General features: G+C 42.9%; 1 protein-coding gene across 1 annotated transcript in view; it reads right to left on the bottom strand.

The window, feature by feature from the left end:
• Window positions 1–2,272: 2,272 nt before the first annotated feature.
• ETFA (electron transfer flavoprotein subunit alpha) overlaps window positions 2,273–19,791 on the bottom strand; it is a 33,732-nt gene continuing 16,213 nt past the window's right edge. Inside the window, exons 8-12 of the mRNA XM_081021592.1 lie at window positions 18,002–18,070; window positions 17,494–17,576; window positions 11,370–11,435; window positions 6,750–6,830; window positions 2,273–2,547 (exon numbers count right to left, since the gene is read on the bottom strand). Of these exons, the coding sequence (XP_080877718.1) occupies window positions 2,512–2,547; window positions 6,750–6,830; window positions 11,370–11,435; window positions 17,494–17,576; window positions 18,002–18,070 (335 nt within the window). The 3' untranslated portion in view covers window positions 2,273–2,511. The remainder of the gene's footprint in view (window positions 2,548–6,749; window positions 6,831–11,369; window positions 11,436–17,493; window positions 17,577–18,001; window positions 18,071–19,791) is intronic.

Genomic DNA, 19,791 nt, shown 5'->3' with positions numbered 1-19,791 from the left:
GGGAGGCCCTATTAGCTAAAGTGGTACCTCAGGTTAAGAACAGTTTCAGGTTAAGAACAGACCTCCAGAACGAATTAAGTTCTTAACCCGAGGTACCACTGTATATATTCTAATTTTTCCAAGTGTTAAGAGCTTCTGTTTCAACAATTGTTGCATTTCCAAACAATATTTGAAGATTAGCAGCTAAGTCTTAGAATTCTAACTACACTGAAAATGCACACAAAGAATGGTGTGAACAAAGCAAATAAACCCAAATGGTGGTTTGACTGTACCAGTGCATGCAAGTATATTGTGGTAAATAATTCTAGCTCTTCCCTTCCCCCACCCCAAAAAGCCCCAAATTCAAGAACTGTAAGAGAATATTGTTTAGAAAGGTAGATTCAACGTGCCATGTATATCATAAACAGTCATATCTTCAAACTTATGGGGGGAGGGAACCAGGAGCAAAATCCATTCTGGAAGTGGAAGCTACCTTCGTCTTTAATCTGTTTAGTCTCACGTGCTAGAACTGCAGGACAGTGCAAAATCTGTCTGCATAATTTGTACATTTTGACACAATATAATGTTTTATTATAATCAGTGCATGCAACAAAATGCATTCGCCAAACAAGCTTTCTACATTCTGCTTACACAGGAAATCCCAAAGGGTTACCAACATTAATGTCATTTTAAGACTCGGGGTTTCCTCATGTTTTTATGTGTTCAGTCCTTGCCCACTGAACAACCAACAGTTGGTTAGTTGTTCCAGGTTTATGGTTATGAATGAATACAATTATGTTAGTGATCTTACCTTTGTAGTACAGCGATTAAAGCAGACACCCAATGTAAGAGAAGATGGCGCAAGAGGAACTAAGCACGGATCAGTATATTTCAGGGCATAGTAGATACATGTCAAGGCATGGGGAAAAGTGCCAAGTTCCCATCCTGGGCCCACTGCTGTCCAACATTTTTATAAACTACTTGGATGAAGGAATTGAGATGCATACACTTTGCAGATGACACCAAACTGGGAAGGGTAGATAAATATTGCAGAAGACAGAATCAGGATTCAAAATTACCTTAACAGATTGGCAAACTGGGCACAAACCAACAAAATGAATTTCAATAGGGAGAAATGTAATGTTCTGCACTTGGGCAGGAAGAAGCAAATTCACAAATAACACACTTTTCCGTGTATAACCCCCCCCCCCATGTATAACACACACACCCCTATTTTGTGGGATTAAAAATTAAGAAAATGGGTGGAGATTGCCCAGTTGTTGAGCTTTTGGGGGGGGGGGTTGTTGAAAATCACTCACCTGCCTGGCCGACACTTAACACTCGTGCGAGTCGCAACAGGCTCCAAACGTCGTCCCCTCAACGGCAGAAGCAGCCTATTGCCCACCCAGTTGCCGCAGCAACTTCCAATCAACACCACCCCTTGCTGCAGACACCAACAGCACGCTGCAGAACATCTCCGACTTGCATCAACCAATCCCATGCCACCCCTAGCCACTAACCATGTATAAATGACCCCAGATTTTAAACATAATTTTTCTGTTAAAAAACCTAGTCTTATACACAGAAAAGTACAGTATATGAAGGGGGACACCTGGCTTGCCAGCAGTACATATGAAAAGGATCATGGGGGCTTGGTGGACCACAAGCCTAACATGGATCAACAGTGTGATGCAGCAGCTAAAAAAGCTAATGCTATTCTAGGCTGCATCAACAGAAGTCTAGTGTCTAGATCAAGGGAAGTAAGATGTCCCACTCTATTCTGCCTTGGTCAGAACATGCCTGGAGTCCAGTGCCCAGTTCTGGGCACCACAATTTAGGAAGGATGTTGACAAGCTGGAACGTGTGCAGAGGAGGGCAACCAAGATCATCAAGGGTCTGGAAACCAATCCGCATGAGGAGTGGTTGATGGAGCTGGGTATGTTTAGCCATACCCAGATATGATAGCCATCTTCAAATATCTCAAGTGCTGTAACATGAAAGATGGAACAAGCTTGTTTTCTTCTGCTTTGGAGGGCAGGACTTGGCTTCAAATTACAAGAAAGGAGATTCCGACTAAACATCAGGAAGAACTTTCTGAGGGTAAGAGCTATTCGACAGTGAAACAGTCTTCTTTGGGAGGTTTTTAAGCAGAGGTTGGATGGCCGTCTGTCATGGATGCGTTAGTTGAGATTCCTGCATTGCAGGGGGCTGGACTAATGACCCTCTAGGTCCCATCCAACTCTGATTCTATGATTCATGGGGATTCCTCTTCACATAAATACAACACAAAATGTATCTGATGCATATTTTATTACAGAATTAGAAAGTCTTCTTCAAATAGCTTGTAGTCAAATGGGAACTAAAAAGGCAAAAAAAAAAAGTATATTACAAGGCATTCAGATATCACCTAGAACATACAATTTTGGCAACAGATCACCAGTTATTACATTTTTAGTTTCATTTAAAAATAATTGTTTAAAATGATCATTTCAAAGCTGGTCACATTCATTTCTGCCCAAATACTTGAGGTTTTCACTTTTTCAATGCCGCTGTCAATTCAGGAACAACCTGAAAAAGCCATAAAAGCAGCTAAATTTAAATATGCAAAGAACTGGAACATCTTAGAAGTGTTATGAAAGCTTAAGAAACATGTTTAAGCAGCTAAACTAAAGCACATTTGGATGATCTTAAAAACAAACAAATCAGCATGTGTTGACCAACAGCAAGCACAAAGTTTACATGATATTCAAGGTATTGTATGCTTGTTCTGCCCGTCACAGATGCAAAAGGTGTATGGCTGCTGATTGCGATGCTCAAGATCAGCAGGATGACTGAACATGAAGACTTCTGCACTGAGCTCTAAAGCCTGTCCCAGCTGCAGCCAAGAAAAAAAACCCTTTAGAGCAGGTTGCTAAATCCAGACTCACCTAGTGGCAGTGAGAGTGGCTACTGGGCAGAGATGATGGGAGCAGTAACTGGACAACAACTGGAAGGCCACAGGCTCCCCACTCCCTGCTTTAGCATGCAATGCTGAAGTCTTTGTATTAAAAAAGCCAACAAATTACGGCATAGCCGAACTTTCATTTCAGCTGATTTATAAAGCTCAGAACTGTTGCTGTAGAATGTTGTAACAATTTTATGTGAAAAACAGAGTTCTGGTTTTATTTCTCTAGTTTTGAGAAGCCAAAGAAGCACTAAGCAAGCAGTCCACTTTATTTCAAATGCAACTTTGTGGTGGGATGTGCAAAATCAGGCCATGAAGGCAGACAGAAGAGCTCATTTAACTAAGCCGGTGTTTCAGAGGGACAGGTGCCAGCCCCTTGGCATCTGCAGCAGACCTGTCACTTAACTGAGCTCTGCCCATGCTGCACGGTGATTCTTACTAGTCTTCTGAAGAGCAGCAATCCATGAAAACAGGTGGTGGATTGGCCTACTGACTACACCTGAAATGCTACCTAGTAAATATCAGTTACCTTCTCTTTCCAGGGGCGGTAGGATGCCCTCACTCAGCTAGATCCCAGCTGATGAATAAAGCCTCTCAATTATTTAAGAGATCTACATTTCCATTAGGTGGAAATAATGTGGTCGTACAAAATTTATTAAGGAAATTGTCTACATGTTGTTTCTTCCGAATGTCACTTTGTCTCCAGCTTATTAAAAGGCCCATGTTTACTGCCAAGCCGACAGGCATTAGTTCAGGAATAGCATTAAGTGCTGGCAGGGTTTCTGCCGCCTCTCCACCATCCATATACCACCAGGCACCCATGCCAGGGGCACAGATTACATGCTAGGAGAACCCCAAAGGGGGAGGAGAGAAAAAGACTGAGACGGCAAGCGGCCGTTTCAGCAGCACAAGTAAGCATTTTCAAACACAAAATATAAGATGGCATGAAATAAATGTCAGCACTGTTTTGTTCTGGGAAATTCACACTCTTGTCACTTGACATAACAAACTAAGCCAATCTTAGATTTGGTGTAAGCCATTTCACTCTTCCTTATATATTAGTGTTTACTTTAGTAACATTCTGTAATGGGTGAAGCCAACTGATTAAGATTTAGGAAGACATAACATAGATTGTAAAAAAAATAAAAATGAATGTGATCCACTGAGGCCTAGCATGATATGGGGTTGACCCAATGGGAGTCCTTTGCTTTCCTTACTACTGGAGATGAATTTAGACACCAAGGCACATACCAAACGGAAGCTTCCAGTTTTTTGTTATTAACATGTTTGTTATTAACAGAAACCAGAGCACACAGAAATGCTGTTTACCTTCCCGCCGCAGTGGTACCTACTTAGCTACTCGTGCTGGTGTGCTTTCAAAGTGCTAGGTTGGCAGGAGCTGGGACAGAGCAATGGGAGCTCACCCCGTCGTGGGGATTCGAACCGCCAACCTTACAATTGGCAAACCCAAGAGGCTCAGTGGTTAAGACCACAGCGCCACCCGCCCAATAATCTAGCGTGATATGGCCCTTCCAGGAGCACATTTAAGAACTAAAGAGGTGGAATTGTTTAACAGAGGGACGAGCCATCACATACAGACAAAGCCTTAAGATACCTGACTGCCGATTATAGGAGCTGACTCCTATGGGCCGAGGTCCCTTTGGCCCCACAAAAAATATTTGAGAGGGCCAGAAACCCCCCCCCCCAAATTGATGGACATTGCCACTCAAATGATGTGCGTATGCTGCATCTTGTGATCGATTGGGGTGGGATTTACCTGTGCCCCCCCCCCCATATTTTATTCAAGACTGCACCCTTGCTGCCCGTTCCTTCACTGCCACAGTTGCCAAAGAGATTTTGACACTTTTCTCAATTATTGAGGTGGGGTAGCACAATATAGATCCAGGTAAAACAGGTGCCAGTGGAATTTATGTGGTCGGGGCAATAGTGCCAGAAATAATACATACCCTCTGTTTCCAAAGTGCCACATTTGCCCAGTCTAGGGGTGTGGACCTTTTTTGGCTCTGGTTTATCTTGCCTCACCCAACAGGCCAACTTTGACGGGTTGTCAGGGCAACCCACTTGTCAGATACATGATGTCACATGATTTATCATCATCATCATCATCAAGTGAGTTGTCCCACCCACCTGTCAAAATCGCTTGCCCTGCAATCAGAGATTAAAAGGAGTGTGGGAGTGCCTGGGAAACATTTTGCAGTGTTCCTTGAAGCAGCCTTTTCTCCCACTTCCTTTAAAGATGTTTTAAGGCAGGGAGACTGTTGAGAGTGCTGCAATGCACATAACTAGTCCTTCATCACAGAATGATGGGGTAATCAAGGGGAAAAAGCTGGCCTTGCATGGGCAGCAAAAGCAAGCAGACTCCATTTATTTGGAAAGCTTGCCTCACACTGGTCCTTTTTTGAGACTGTAGGGATCAGTGGAGGGAGGGCTTTCCATGAAAGTAGGCAAGGTTTGGGCCAAATTGGACCCCTTGACAGGCCCAGAGGTTCCCCATCCTTGGCAGAGTTCTTATTTACATTGGCTTGCTTTATCACAAAAGCCAGCTGAGGAGCTCTAGACCATATTCAGCTTCACCACTGGAAGTCGAGGAAGAGGAGAGAATTGCACTCTGCTTCCTTACTTTGAATGCATTCTTCCCACTGGTCCCTCCAGGGGGCACTACAGTTATGCAGGGGCATCCTCACCTCTAAGGAAGGTAAGAGTGTACACTGGCACAAAATTAGAGTGTACCTCCTCCTACCATCTTAACCTGTAGCCCTGGAGTGGGAGTAGAGAGAAGCAAATCTCCCTCTGACCTTGGCCAAGCTACTGGGAGACGAAAAGAGAGCATCGGGAGGGGAGGGCTCAAGATGTCGGCCATGGCTGTTGCATGTAAAAGTGCCTCCCAAGTAACAAACCCAATAGGATATTTTAATTGTAATCTGCTAAAATAAAGTTGTACAGCCATTTGCTCTCAAATACAAGCCCTGCTTCAGTTAATGCAGATTGTGGTCAACCCCTTGCCTGCAGAATTTTCATATAGTTCCATTCTGCTAATAAGATAGGAAACATGTTATTAAGTATCATGTAACACATATGGTCAGGGACACGGGTGGCACTGTGGGTTAAACCACAGAGCCTAGGACTTTCCGATCAGAAGGTTGGCAGTTTGAATCCCCGCAATGGGGTGAGCTCCCGTTGCTCGGTCCCTGCTCCTGCCAACCTAGCAGTTCAAAAGCACGTCAAAGTGCAAGTAGATAAATAGGTACCGCTCCGGCGGGAAGGTAAACAGCGTTTCCATGCACTGCTCTGGTTCACCAGAAGCAGCTTAGTCATGCTGGCCACATGACCCGGAAGCTGTATGCCGGCTCCCTCAGCCAATAAAGCGAGATGAGCGCCACAACCCCAGAGTTGGCCACGACTGGACCTAATGGTCAGGGGTCCCTTTACCTTTACCTTAACACATATGGTCAAGGCTGTATGACCCCATTTGGGAGGCGGTGCTGGCTGCTAAAAGGGGCTACCTAGATATTGGCAGATTCATTGAATATAACCCTTGCCATACGAGGTTTCAAGATCCTAAAGAGCAAGGTCTATGACATAATGACTTTTTGCAGGGCCATCAAAATCAGTGCCCATCCCAAACCGCCTTACTTGGATTGAGGTGGGTGAAGGAAACACTTCTAAAGTTTGAAGTATTGGAGAGTGAAAGGAAAGTGATCAGCACACATTCAATCTCTGTTTACGTCCGTGAGGACGGATAGGCAGCTTTAACCCAACAACTTTTGGAATGTAATCAGGTTGGTTCCCCCACAACAAAACTCACCTTAAACAAGTCGGCTACCAAACCATAATCGGCAACTTGGAATATTGGTGCTTCTGGATCTTTGTTGATAGCTACTATTGTCTGAAAAAAGAAAGTAAACAGGGAGATTACTCATGGAGTACAAGTTATTGATGGCTTTCTCTGTAGTCACAGAATCACAGAGTGGGAGGAGACCCACTTGCCCAACCGCCTGCTCAATGCCCCCAGCCTTGGCTGACCCTGCGGCTCTTCAAGGAGGTTCTTTCTCACTCTTCACAACCGAAATAAAAAACTGAATGTTTACAACCTGTCTTGTGGTGCCTCCATCTTAATTCCCCCCCCCCCCCGAATCTGTTGGCAATGCATGTGTCAAGCCAGACACTGGGCACATGCAATGCCACATGGTGAAATTCTATTTGCCTGCCCAGGATCACACTTTAAATCCAGCCTCCCACCCTTCATCACAAGCAACTCCAAAGGCAAAACACCATCGCCTGCTAGTGCTCTCTCAACTTCTCCGTTCTCACTCTAAAGCAGGGCTGGAGCACCACTGGCCCTCCTGGCTGGGGCTGATGGGAGCTGGAGTCCAGCAAGACCCATTCCCAGCCTCGAGATAAGCTGAACAACACATCTAAAAAGATGGGCCTGAGAATCAAAGACATGGGATGATAATAATAATAAGCATAGGCAATGGGTTGATTCCAGTTCTGAGCTGGGGCAACAGGACTTCCAGTTCCCTTCCCCCACTGCCAGATCTACTCTGGAATGTCCCCCAACCCCCCGGAGCCAATTTTGAGGGACTATTGAGGGGGGGCTGGAGGGGACTGGAGAGGAAGAAGCTCCACCCTGCACCTGGAAGTCTGTTGCATGAGCTGCAGCATTGGATACAGTCCACTGGATTGGAATCACTGCAACAATCTTAGGGCTGTGGGCTAGATAATTAGAAATTGCAGCCATTGTGCAAAGAGCAACCTTCAACATCCCCGAGGGCTTCGAAACACATGGGCAACCCTGCTGGTTCAGACCAAAGGTCTATCTAGTCCAGTATTCCATTCTGCATAGCGACCAAGCAGATGCTGTTGGGAAGTCCACAAGGAGGACAGAAAAGTCACAGACCACCTCTGCTGCTGCTCCCCAGCAGCTGAGGTTCAGTGGCACGCTGCCTCTGAACAGGTTCAATAAAGCCATCACAGGCTTCTTGAACCTGCCTAAGGACGTACGGCTCAAGTACCTCCAAAGGGACATTTTACTTTCTCTCTTTCAAATGGCAGCAACACCACTGTCCTGCAATAAACTGTGTTAACGAATCAGCCACTGGCCCAATTAATGCTTAAGCCTCACCTGTTTTTACTTTCAAGTCTTTTATTTAAATATTTAGTTAATTTACTTAAGCAAAAGGTTAACTAACTAACTCAAAGCAGCTTACAGGCAACGAAGAAGCATAACATGAATTTATTTACATGCAGCTGTAAGTCACAATAATATTTATTTGCTAGTTATCAACAGTTTAATTTTAGTGAACTATTTTTCATATCTATATCCCCTTAGTTTTTAAGGGGAGAGAGGAAAGCAGAGAGATTCCATTATTTAAAGATAAATAAATACTGGTTTTCTACCTTGACATAACGACAAATAAATTATACATTTTGCTTGCAAAAAGCTTTGTGGACTACTTTCAGAAACATATTCAAAGTGTGCAAGTTCACAGTGCCAGATAATTGACAGCATGGAGGGTGGAAATCCACTCAGGAGATTGTTGCCATGGTTACAGAAGGGTTTCCCTTGCTTCCACACATCGTTTGAGCAGATACAACCCAACTCCGTCTAGGGTTTGATAAACACACAGAAGTGGGGCACAGTTCAAGTAAAAGTAAAATAAAGTTTAAGCTCTCAAAAATATGTTCTGCGTGTTCAAATATATAACAATATTCAGAAAAAAACCTCTAGCAAAACATATTTGAACATCTTTTTTTAAAAAAATGGCATTTTCAACACCCAAAGCAGTGGACAGAAATAGCACAACTTACTGAAGTGATGAAAGATTTGTTTTATTCAAGTCCAGTGCCAAAGCAATTTACAGCACATTTCTCAGCATGTCTATTCAGAATTCTGTCCCACTGAGCTCAGCATTTGTGTAGACCATTGAAGCCTTAGGGTAGGGCTGGGGGATATATTGATATATCATCCAAAACCAGACAGAAGGCCATATCGTGATATCGTTTTCATAATTTTTGACCTGGCATTATACCGCTAATCATGATGTATGTATGTGCTATGCAAAAATCACAATGTGGGGGAAACAGTGAGCTCAGCCAGTGCCTCTACATAGCTCCATCCTTATTTCAGACATGGTGATATATTGGTATATCGTGATGTTTAGCTGGTGATATACTGCATGTTGAAAACCAGATATCATCCACCCCTGCCTTAGGGTGCAAACCAGTGGTTCCTGCCAGGAGGGCAGCCCAGGGGCCACAGGAAAGAGTGTATTTCTTCATCTGCCCATGAAAAGGAAGATTCACCTTAGAGATCCCCTTGTGGTCACAGAAAGCTCTGCAGCTGCACCCCCCCCCCCCACTTATGCCATCTGTGTTCCAATGGCGCAAGGGAGAGAGAGTCCTAAAAGCTCCCTTGTTCTCCGGGGAAACTTCTAAACCAGGAAGAAACATGTGCCAGCCCTGGAGCTGGCAGAGTGAATCTCCCAGCCAAGGGGGAAAAGCTGCCCACCCCACCAGCTTCCAACCCAGCAGGGCATGGACAGGACAGTTCCTTCACCATCATTACAGAGAGATCATTCTGCTCGAGTATTAGAGGGTGAATATTTTCCCCAGCATTACTGGTGGAATCATCTGTTTGGGTGGTCATGACAAAAAAGATGGTCCAATATAGTCCAAGCCAGTCAGGGAGCAGCACACAAGATTGAACATGAATTGGATGTTCACCTTTCCATATTGACTTTTAATGCCTCCTCCTCACAAAAAGATCATACGGAGCAGGAAACTATCTTAACAACATACAGTTTAAGAATGAAAACTGCAGCATCAACAATCTTCCTCCACCAATTTCACCATTCTGGCAGGAGCATCATTTTGCTAGATTCCTTTCCACCTTAATATTAAACCATAGTTCCTTCATTTTAGAATGCTCATTCTTGCAATTTCTGCCATTTAATTATGTCTCTCAAAGTACTGTTCATGTGAAAGAGGGCAAATTGTTCTCCTGTTCATCTCAGATAAGTCACTTTGTGAATTGTACTGTACTCCTGTGCACATTTGCCCAAAATAAGTTATTCTTCAGATATCTGAAGAAGTGTGCATGCACACGAAAGCTTATACCCAGAACAAACTTAGTTGGTCTCTAAGGTGTTACTGGACAATTTTTTTAAAAAAAATTATTTATTTCGACTGCGTCAGACCAACACCTGAATCTACCTACCTGAATCTGCCCAAAATAAGGATTTACTGTGTTCAATGGGGTTTCCTCCCCAAGTAACTTTATATAGGGCAATAATCTTAGGGTCATGACCAATAAAATTAATGGATGAAAGTTCTTCATGCCCATTCGTATCAACGAGTCTGCTCTGAGGAAGAGGAACACTGGATGCAACTTCAATGCACTAACCATCAACAAATATTTCTGAGACTCCAAGCAGGAGGAGGAGTTTTAAAAGGCACATTGCCCAGAGTATCGGCTACATGAGTTGGGCTAAGGAACAGGTAAGAGGCACCTCAGCTGGTGTGTCATATACCACTATGGGCAATTTTTTTCCAGCAGTCTCCACAGTGGGGTGTGTGTGTGGGGGGGGGTGTGTGAGACACTATTCAGGTACTGAAACTATGTCCCAAAAAGGAGTGTAGCATTGTTCTGCCCAGACATATCTATGTGACTACATGGCTCCAATGTCATTAGGATGATTTGTTAATGACAAGAAATAGTCTGACTCTTCACAATTCAAAGAGAAAACAAACCACATCAGAGAACACAAAAAAGAAAACTGGGACATACAGCGAAGACACAGAATTTTTTTATAGTTTTATAGTTTTCATGCTTCAACATGTGATTTTTCTCACATTAAACTGCCTCTTGAAAAGGCAGGAAAGCTCTTGTTTCAGAGATAATGAAACCCATCTTCCACTGGAGGTACAGAAAGATAATCTGAACAAGTCTTGTGGAAAAACATAGTTGAAAAACATTTCAGCTACTAATGAGTTAAACCTTTTAAAGTTTTATTATCATTTTATAATAGGGTTTCCATTTGAATGGATAAATGATGGAACATTCAAAAAGCGTCTTTTACTTTATGGAATAGTAAGTCCATAATTCAAATTGCACATTATTATGCATGAATTCATGTGTCAGATTCTGAAATATATGAATATAGGTCTACAGCATAGGATTCTAAACAGAAATTGTTTTGCTTAAGCTATAAATTCAGTCTGCTTCTATAAATGGTCTGTTTCTGTTTATTTTGGAATGTGTACACTGTTAATGCACTATTGGCAATAATGTTGTGCTATTGACAACTGATTTACTTTCTAGAATGGGATTAATCTATTCTGTTTGTATATTTTACTCAACTGCCACCACCCAAAAGAGGCTTGTCCCTGCTTAGACTATGACCAATAAACTTTTCTATAGTACCTTGCTGTCTTTCATTCCAGCTAGATGCTGAATTGCTCCAGATATTCCAACAGCAATATAAAGTTCCTGAAACAGAAAACAGAATAGAATTGAAATAAAGATTCAAACTAGTGGGAAAATGCATTCTGCAAACAAATTTTACCAGTGGGTGACTTAGGTTCAATCTACATTGCTTCTGCTCCTCAATATTTTTTATGGCTTAAGGAGCTTGCTATATCATCTATGTGATCGCTCTTCAGTTATTTGAAAATGGCTATTACATAGATGATGGGGCAAGCTCCTTTTCTTCCACTCCAGAGAGTAGGACCTAAATCAATGGATAGAAATTGCAAGAAATACTGACTAAACATCAGGAAGAATTTTCTGACGATAAGAGATGTTCGACAGTGGAACAGACTCCCTCAAAAAGTGGTGGACTCTCCTTGAATGGCCATGTGGCATAGATTCTTTAGCTATGACTCCTGCACTGCAGGAGGTAGGATAGATGACCCCTGAGGTCCCTTCCAACCCTACAATTTTATGATTCTACTTGCTGTGGGAAGAAACCACATCAGTCACCGCCCGACATGTCAAAACCTAGTGATCCTAAGAAGGGAGAAGCCAGCAATGCAATTCTCAATCTGTCATTTTAGCTGCTCTTTCACTGACACTGAAGCCTTTTAACTCAATGTTTAGGGGAGAAATAGGCATACAGACCATGTAAGATTCAGCAAGCAACTGTACCCCACAGCAAATTTCTTATCCATTGACTTCTCAAAGCATTTCCACGCATGTTTACTCAGCAGTAAAGTCCCAATGACAGGGCTTGCGCCCTATTTATTTATAATATTTCTTCCTCCTCTGCCCAGGCTGGGTTACAACAATATAATATACATTTATAAAAATAAATAAAACAATTTCAATTATAAAAGTAAGTAAAAGTAACATTTTTTTACTGAAGCTGTCCATGCTCTGGTGAGATCCCACACGGACTACTACAATGCAATGTATGTGGAGCTGACCTTGAAGACATTCCAGGGACTGCCACTAGTTTAGAATGCAGCTGCTAGGTGGGGCAGCCCCATGAGACCACGTACCACTGGACCTGAAAGCACTGCAACGGTTGCCAGCAAGCAGCATGGCCCAATTCAAGGTGTTAGTACTAGCATACAAAGCTCTAAATGGCTTGGGACCCAAGTGCATCGAAGAGTGGCATCAGCAAGCGATGCTTTGGTGGTTACAACCAAAACAAAATCGTATAGATTCAACAAGAGAGGTGGGTCCCACAAAACAAAACACTTTAAATAGAATCAAGACCCTGACGGGAATTCTGCACTTGTGGATCTTGCTGACAATGCAGTGCTGCGATAAGGCTGCACTAACAGGGCAATGGTGGCCAATAAATGTGTAGAGGTCTGTTTTTGTGAATGAAGAATTTGACATATTACTACAAAGTTAGGCATTCATATGGATTAGTAAAGAAACAACAGGTGGCAATTTAACAAGTTTCTGAATGCCTTAAGCACATCTAGAATCTGTGTGTGTGTGTGTGTGTGCGCGCGCGCGCGCCACACACACACCTATTATGTGGTTCTAAGACCAACCATCACCCAAAACTTTTGTAACAGCATATCTGCCTGTCACAGTAAGCTATCATCCCTACAGTGCAATTTGCAATGTGCTATGCTCTCTGGGTTAAATATTTATATTTTCCTTATGAAGGTGCCAACAAATCCACTTGCAAGCTCAACAGGTACCCTGGCCATATAGAGAGCAGAACAGCCAGGAGCACACAGGGAACACCCCAGAGTTCTCAATTGCACTGCAGTTTGGAGAATCTCTTCCAAGCCATATGAGAAATAAATGTGGTTTCTTATCTTTGGAGAAGAATCAGAAGACCACATGCTTTGTATGTAAAAGGTCCAATACTTAATTACCAGATACTCCAGTTAAAAGGCTCAGCAGGTGATGGGAACAGCTCTCTGCCTCAAACCTGGAAGTCTCTGCCAGTCAGAGTCAACAATATTGGACCAAATGCACCTCCCTCCCTCTCTCTCTCTCTCTCTCTCTCCAGCTCTCTGCACATGCCAGGCAACCAGGGTGTGTGCGGAATGGAAACTGCAAACAATGGTTGGCTAATAAGTGAAGCCAATATCTGTGGAGCCCTCTAACCACCCCCCATGCAGCCCGGTTGAATCTGCAGAGCGAAGAAGCAGCAATTAAGCAAGGAAAAATGTGGATATTGCGTGAGCCCACATTGCACTGGAAAAAACTGCTCAAATCCCAAGCAGTGAAGTAGTTCACATCACTATAGAGCCTGCCAGGTCAAACAATTTCATCCCTTTCTAATCCTTTTCACTTTAAGAACTTATATGGGGCTTTGATCAGCCGGGACACGTGATTACTCTTAAGCGTGCTTAGGGTGTCTGCTTGAGTGCAGGGCCATACAGCGTTTCTTTTTGCTCTCATGGGAAAAGCACATCAATTGCTTTCAGCTAAATGCACTCTCATATGAATATTTTAGTACAATTTAATGTTTCTGCACCAACCCCTGAGGAACAGAGCATCAATTTGAGAACACGGTTCTCTTGGACTTAAAAGCCACACTGGATAATGTAGGATGAAAGGGGCTGTCAGTCTTCAGCTTTTTAGCAAGTCAGAGAAAGAGAACCTGAAAATTCAGTCCCAGCTTGCATACAAACAGCTCTTTGAAGTTTGTGGCTCAAAAAAGCAAGACAACGCTGCTCCGCATTCAGAGGAAATGGGCATTTCCCCCCAAAATCTGTTAACAGCACTGACTTAACCTTTGCACCATCAACATCACTCCTGGTCCATTAATAAAATACCCAAATTCTCTCCTCCCAAACAGCAAACTGTCAGTTCTGAGAACTTAATTTAGTTACCATGTGCATCTTTACGGAAATTTTACAGTAAGGAGCTCCAGAATGTACTCTTTTAAAGTCACAACTTGCTAAGCAGAATGAATGCCAAGATTGTTGAGGTATAAGATAAATATTTAATATTTAAATGATAGACTGGTGTGTATGTACTGCCAAACCACAATACATAATTATGCAAAGAAGCCATCGCAATTCCAAGTGAAGTGTCAGTCATAAACTCTACTCACACAGCCATGAGGACTTTTGTCAAGCTTAACCACAAGAACCAGGGATCTTAAGTTAAAAAAGAAACGCCGGTCAGTTTCAAAATAAGCTTTAAACCAAGAGGGCTTATTATCAAGCTGACCGTGCTGTTTGTTTGTTTAAAAATCGCTGGTTCATTCCCAACACAAGGTTGAGTGCTTCCTCTTCAGGAGTGCTCCAGCTACCACCTTCCTCCAACAGGCCAATTTATTCTCCTACCACTCACCAAGGAACCTCAGTTTTTCTTTTTCGACTAAGACTGCAGCTACTGAACATGTTCCATCCCAGTCCGCTGGAGTGATTTTCTAAATATTTCATCCTCTTTCTGCTAACCTCAGGGTTCCACCAAACATACAGATGTTTCCCTCTTGTTCCTCAGAGGCCCCATCTTGGCTCCATTTCTGTCCACACTTATCACCCAAGTTCACTATTAGAAGGAGAGATACCTTAGGTGCCTGTGAACATGTTGATAGAACAGTTCTCTGGTGGCCAAAAACCCTTCAGGATTATGCAAGATATGACAAAGCCCATTTATTATCTCAGCTCTGCACATTTTGGTGCCAGGAAATAGTTTGGAACGAGGACGACATGGGTGATGGCCAAGATGCCCAACAATGTAGCAATCCATACCACAGCAGTCCCCGGCCATAATGCTGTAGGCTGAGATCTCAAATGGTAGGGACCACGTATTTGCACAGCTCAGACTTTAAGTCCTGCATTATCATGAAACATTTCAGACAACATTCCTATTGAATGGGAAAAATTTTTTCACCCCTCAGTCAACTAAGTACAATCATTTTTAATGTTTTACTTCTAAGAACGTTCCCAAAGGACTATGCTGCTAACTGAGCGCACTTTTAACGTATCTGAACAAACTGTCCATTTGTTCACAGAGCAAGACGAGTGCATTTTGAGAAAGCTTCTACTCCACTTAAAGGAACTCAACAGGCTGCCAAGCTTTCAAGAGTGGTCTGCAACAAACTAGTGTACGTCTGTGGTTAGCACAGGAAGGGTTTTTTTAAAAGGGCCAAAAGCAAAGATATCTCTTGAAATCAGTGAAAGCATAATTAAAGGCAAACAGTTAGAAAAATGTGGCTATCTTCTTTCAAAACCATTCCCTTTGACATCTCCCAACCATTAGCAGAGAAGCAGTGGCATCAGTCAAAATCTCTTCCAACCTGCCGCAAATACACACCCTACTCAATATCAGATGAATTCCCCACTAGGCCAGTTCTGAAGCCTATAAATAGAGTAATAAAAGCATCCATGACAAAATACTCTCCCCCACCATCATGAACAGAAGCACACAAGTGTTTCCCTCACAACTTTACTTGCTCCTTATATCCCTTCCAATCAGATTTCAATTTTCAATCCACTGGAAAAAATGAGATTTACTCCATTAACCTGATGCAATTGTTTAAGACATGCTTGCCGAAAGTAAAATCTCAGCCATGTGACATGCAGATTCTTGTTAAATTTTTGTATACAGTTCATCAACAATCAAGTCAATCCTTTTCATAGGCAAGTTACTATTTATTGATCTAAATTTAACCTGGAACAGGCACGTCCAACTTTCAAGAGACAGCGATCTACTCCCACTATAAAAAAGTGATCTACCAAAGTTGAGCTTTTTTTAAGGAAACCAAAGTTATTGAGCTTTTTTTTAGGGACCCAAACTAGGCGGGAAGCAGGATCCCACAATCAACCACAGACCCACTGCAATCGACCATTGGATCGTGATCAACCTGTTGGGACATCCCTGGCCTAGAAGATCATACTGCATCACGATATTACTAAGTGCAGTTGTACACAAAACACAACTTATTGCAAAAACAGGAGCTGCCTAAATATGAAATTCCCCATATTGTGGATAACCCCCCCATTTCAGATTCTATACCAGGTAAGTTTAAAATTTTAGTACTCAGAATTCACACAGCATCCTCTAAATGTCCTAAAAGAGGAAGGGGCAGCCATTTCATTAGGCATGCCAAATGTTTATTATAGCAACTAGTTATACTGGAATGATTAAGTCTCCTGTCTCCAGTATTTTTCCTATGCCAGTATTGTGATTTTAAAATCTGCATCTAGGTCCACAAAACCAAAATTCCATTTCCTCTTACGTTATGAGGCCATTCTGTGTTTTGTTCTGAATTAGCCACTGCCTTAAACAGAACCTTGTAGTATCTATTTGCGCCCCTTAAACAAATATGTAACCAGTCAAGTTACTGCAGACCTGGGGATGCAAGAATGAAAACAAAACAGGCCAGTGATGTTGCATTTAGAGCTGAAACCATGCAAACAAATATATAATTGCAGTCATTCTTGTTACATATCCCGTAAGATTAGGAAATGTATCCTAGCCCTCAGAGCTTTGCATCATTCAGGACAAATAAGGCAGAGCTCTCTAAATACCTTTCTAAAAAATAACTGGCACAGCAAATGCTTGTTTTTGTTAATTATTTTATATGCCTTCTTAGAGGGAAATAAAATGAAGCATTAAAGATTTTGGCATTAGATATGCCCCTTGTTTGGCTGTATTAAGATGCTGAGGCCTAGCTTAGGTTTGTTTGTTTGCTGTAAATTTTATATGACTAAGCTAAGAGGTTACAATAGGTTCCATCGCACTCCCTTTTTCCCCTTCATCCCAAGAGGCAAAGCTTCTGTCACTCTGTTCAAATCAGGCCAAGTCTACTTTAGAAAACCACACCCATGTCACCAATGTCACACGCTCTGCGGGTGAGGACAGTCAGTTATGACAAGCTCGACTCAAACTGCTGCAATGATACCATGCACCAGAAGGGACTCTTTCCCAAGATAAGGCAACACCATGAAGGAAAAAGGGCAGGGTTCTAGGCTGGGAAAGGGGGTGGGGGAGCGGGCAGGCTGTGTGCAAGCCTGGAGACAGCATTACCTACAGCTCCATTAGGAAAAGGCAGTGGTCCTCCAAACTATTCCAGGGAATTTTAACCAGTCTCTTCTGCAAAAATAATTTGAATACTCACTGGTGCTACAATTTTGCCTGTCTGTCCAACCTGCATGTCATTGGGTACAAAGCCTGCATCAACAGCTGCACGAGACGCACCAACTAGAAGCAAAAAAAAGATAGTTATCTCAAGAAACATAGAAGCCAACATTTAATGCTTCATCCTATGTGTCTTCCCATTAATAACAACAATTTCTTTCTTATACCCCGCCCATCTGACTGGGTTCTCCAACGAAAGTGGGGATCCCTGATTTTCCTCAGTTCACCCTTCCAGCTTTAGGCCCCTCAGGAGCTATAGGCCCTCAACCTTCAGGAACAGATGAGGGGGTCATGATGGGAGCTATAAAGAAGCAGCAAGAAAGCCCTATTACACTCCCCTCATGGAAGTTAGGATCCAAGCTAATGTATGCGCAAAAGTCTCCAGCTACAAGCCATTTATCCAAATTTCACACACTTCAAAAGATATACCCATAGGATAGATAGCATCCCTAACTGCTCTAGAACCAAGGAGTAAAAGCAGTTGTTACCTGCAGCATGCAACTCATCCGCAAGCTCATACAGCAGTTTAAAGTTTTCTCCACTCTTCAAGCCCCGTCCTTAAAAGTAAGGGAAGAGGTTAGATATGTTCAAGTGCCTTGAAATCTCTGAGTCAGACTAAATACATGACCGTAATAAAGTGTTGTTGTACGCTCCACCCCACTGTCGATTTTTGCAGTGCATTCTGTCAGGCACACATACACATCCCAGCCAAGGAACAATTCATTTTCCAACTGAACCTTATCAGTTTATCAGTCATATGAGACTCAAGGTCAAAATGCTCAGAGTAGAAGATAAATATCCTGCTACTGAATGGTTCTGTATTCCTTCTATCTTTTCTCTTCAGTACAGTCTGTGGTTTTTGGCTCTGTAACTGGACATGCTCTTCAGAGTGAAGTTCTGCACTTTGCCTGGAGATCCAGCAAGAATATTGGGCTTTGTAACCATTTTATGCTCTAAGAACCTCAGTAAAATTTTACTGAATAACTTCTGCTTCCTGCGTGTGTGTTTTCTTACACTGGAACTCCACGGGATTTCACGCTACTCTGCTACTTTTGCCCATGCCCTGATGTGCACTTTTCAGGCATGGAGCCAGGGGTGACTGGTTTTTGTCACCAGCCTTAACATGAATGTTGTCTGTTTGAGATTAATGTAATTATTTCTTCAGAATGATAGAGGGTTACACATTTATTTACATATCTACCATAACTGAAAAAAATGGAGGAATTAGAGCATAGTAACTTGCACTTCACTCCCCCTGCTGGCTTGAGAGTTACAATTGAACGCCTTGTGAGTCAAAGGTTTTTGCTCCCCAACGCCGCAAACCCAGAAATGAGTCTTCCGGTTTGCAAATGTTCTTTGGAACCTGAACATCCAACGCGGCTTATGCGGCTTCTAACTGGCTGCAGGAGCTTCCTGCCACCAATCAGAAGTCGAGCCTAGGTTTCCGTTCGACTTCCGAGGTACGACTGTAATACGACTGGGCACCACAGTTCAAGAAGGACACTGACAAACTGGAACGTGTCCAGAGGAGGGCAACCAAAATGGTCAAAGGCCTGGAAACGATGCCTTATGAGGAACGGCTAAGGGAGCTGGGCATGTTTAGCCTGGAGAAGAGGAGGTTAAGGGGTGATATGATAGCCATGTTCAAATATATAAAAGGATGTCACATAGAGGAGGGAGAAAGGTTGTTTTCTCCTGCTCCAGAGAAGCGGACACGGAGCAATGGATCCAAACTACAAGAAAGAAGATTCCACCTAAACATTAGGAAGAACTTCCTGACAGTAAGAGCTGTTCGACAGTGGAATTTGCTGCCAAGGAGTGTGGTGGAGTCTCCTTCTTTGGAGGTCTTTAAGCAGAGGCTTGACAACCATATGTCAGGAGTGCTCTGATGGTGTTTCCTGCTTGGCAGGGGGTTGGACTCGATGGCCCTTGTGGTCTCTTCCAACTCTATGATTCTATGAAAGTAGAGTACTGTTTTTTGCTATTTTATTTTTTCCTGAGATAGATGTGATAAACTAGTTGTGCTAGTATAGGCATCCCACTTATGCACGTTCTAATCGCACATGACCATGTATATGCGCAGCACCAGTAAATAATTAAATATATAGAATCATAGCAGGAAATGGCAGGAGAGAACTGGAGAGTCCTTGGGGCTTGTGAGGAGGACCCCCCCCCCCCAAAAGCCCAAAGAGGAGGTCCAGTGAGGACAGAGGAAGCCCCAAAAAGACTGGAGGCGCAGCGAGGCTTTGATTACGCTGCTCAGTCTCTCTGCCTAATA

This window comes from Podarcis pityusensis, assembly GCF_964106645.2.
Source record: "Podarcis pityusensis genome assembly, chromosome: 9".
NCBI lineage: Eukaryota > Metazoa > Chordata > Lepidosauria > Squamata > Lacertidae > Podarcis > Podarcis pityusensis.
This window is presented reverse-complemented; position numbering and strand designations above follow the sequence as displayed.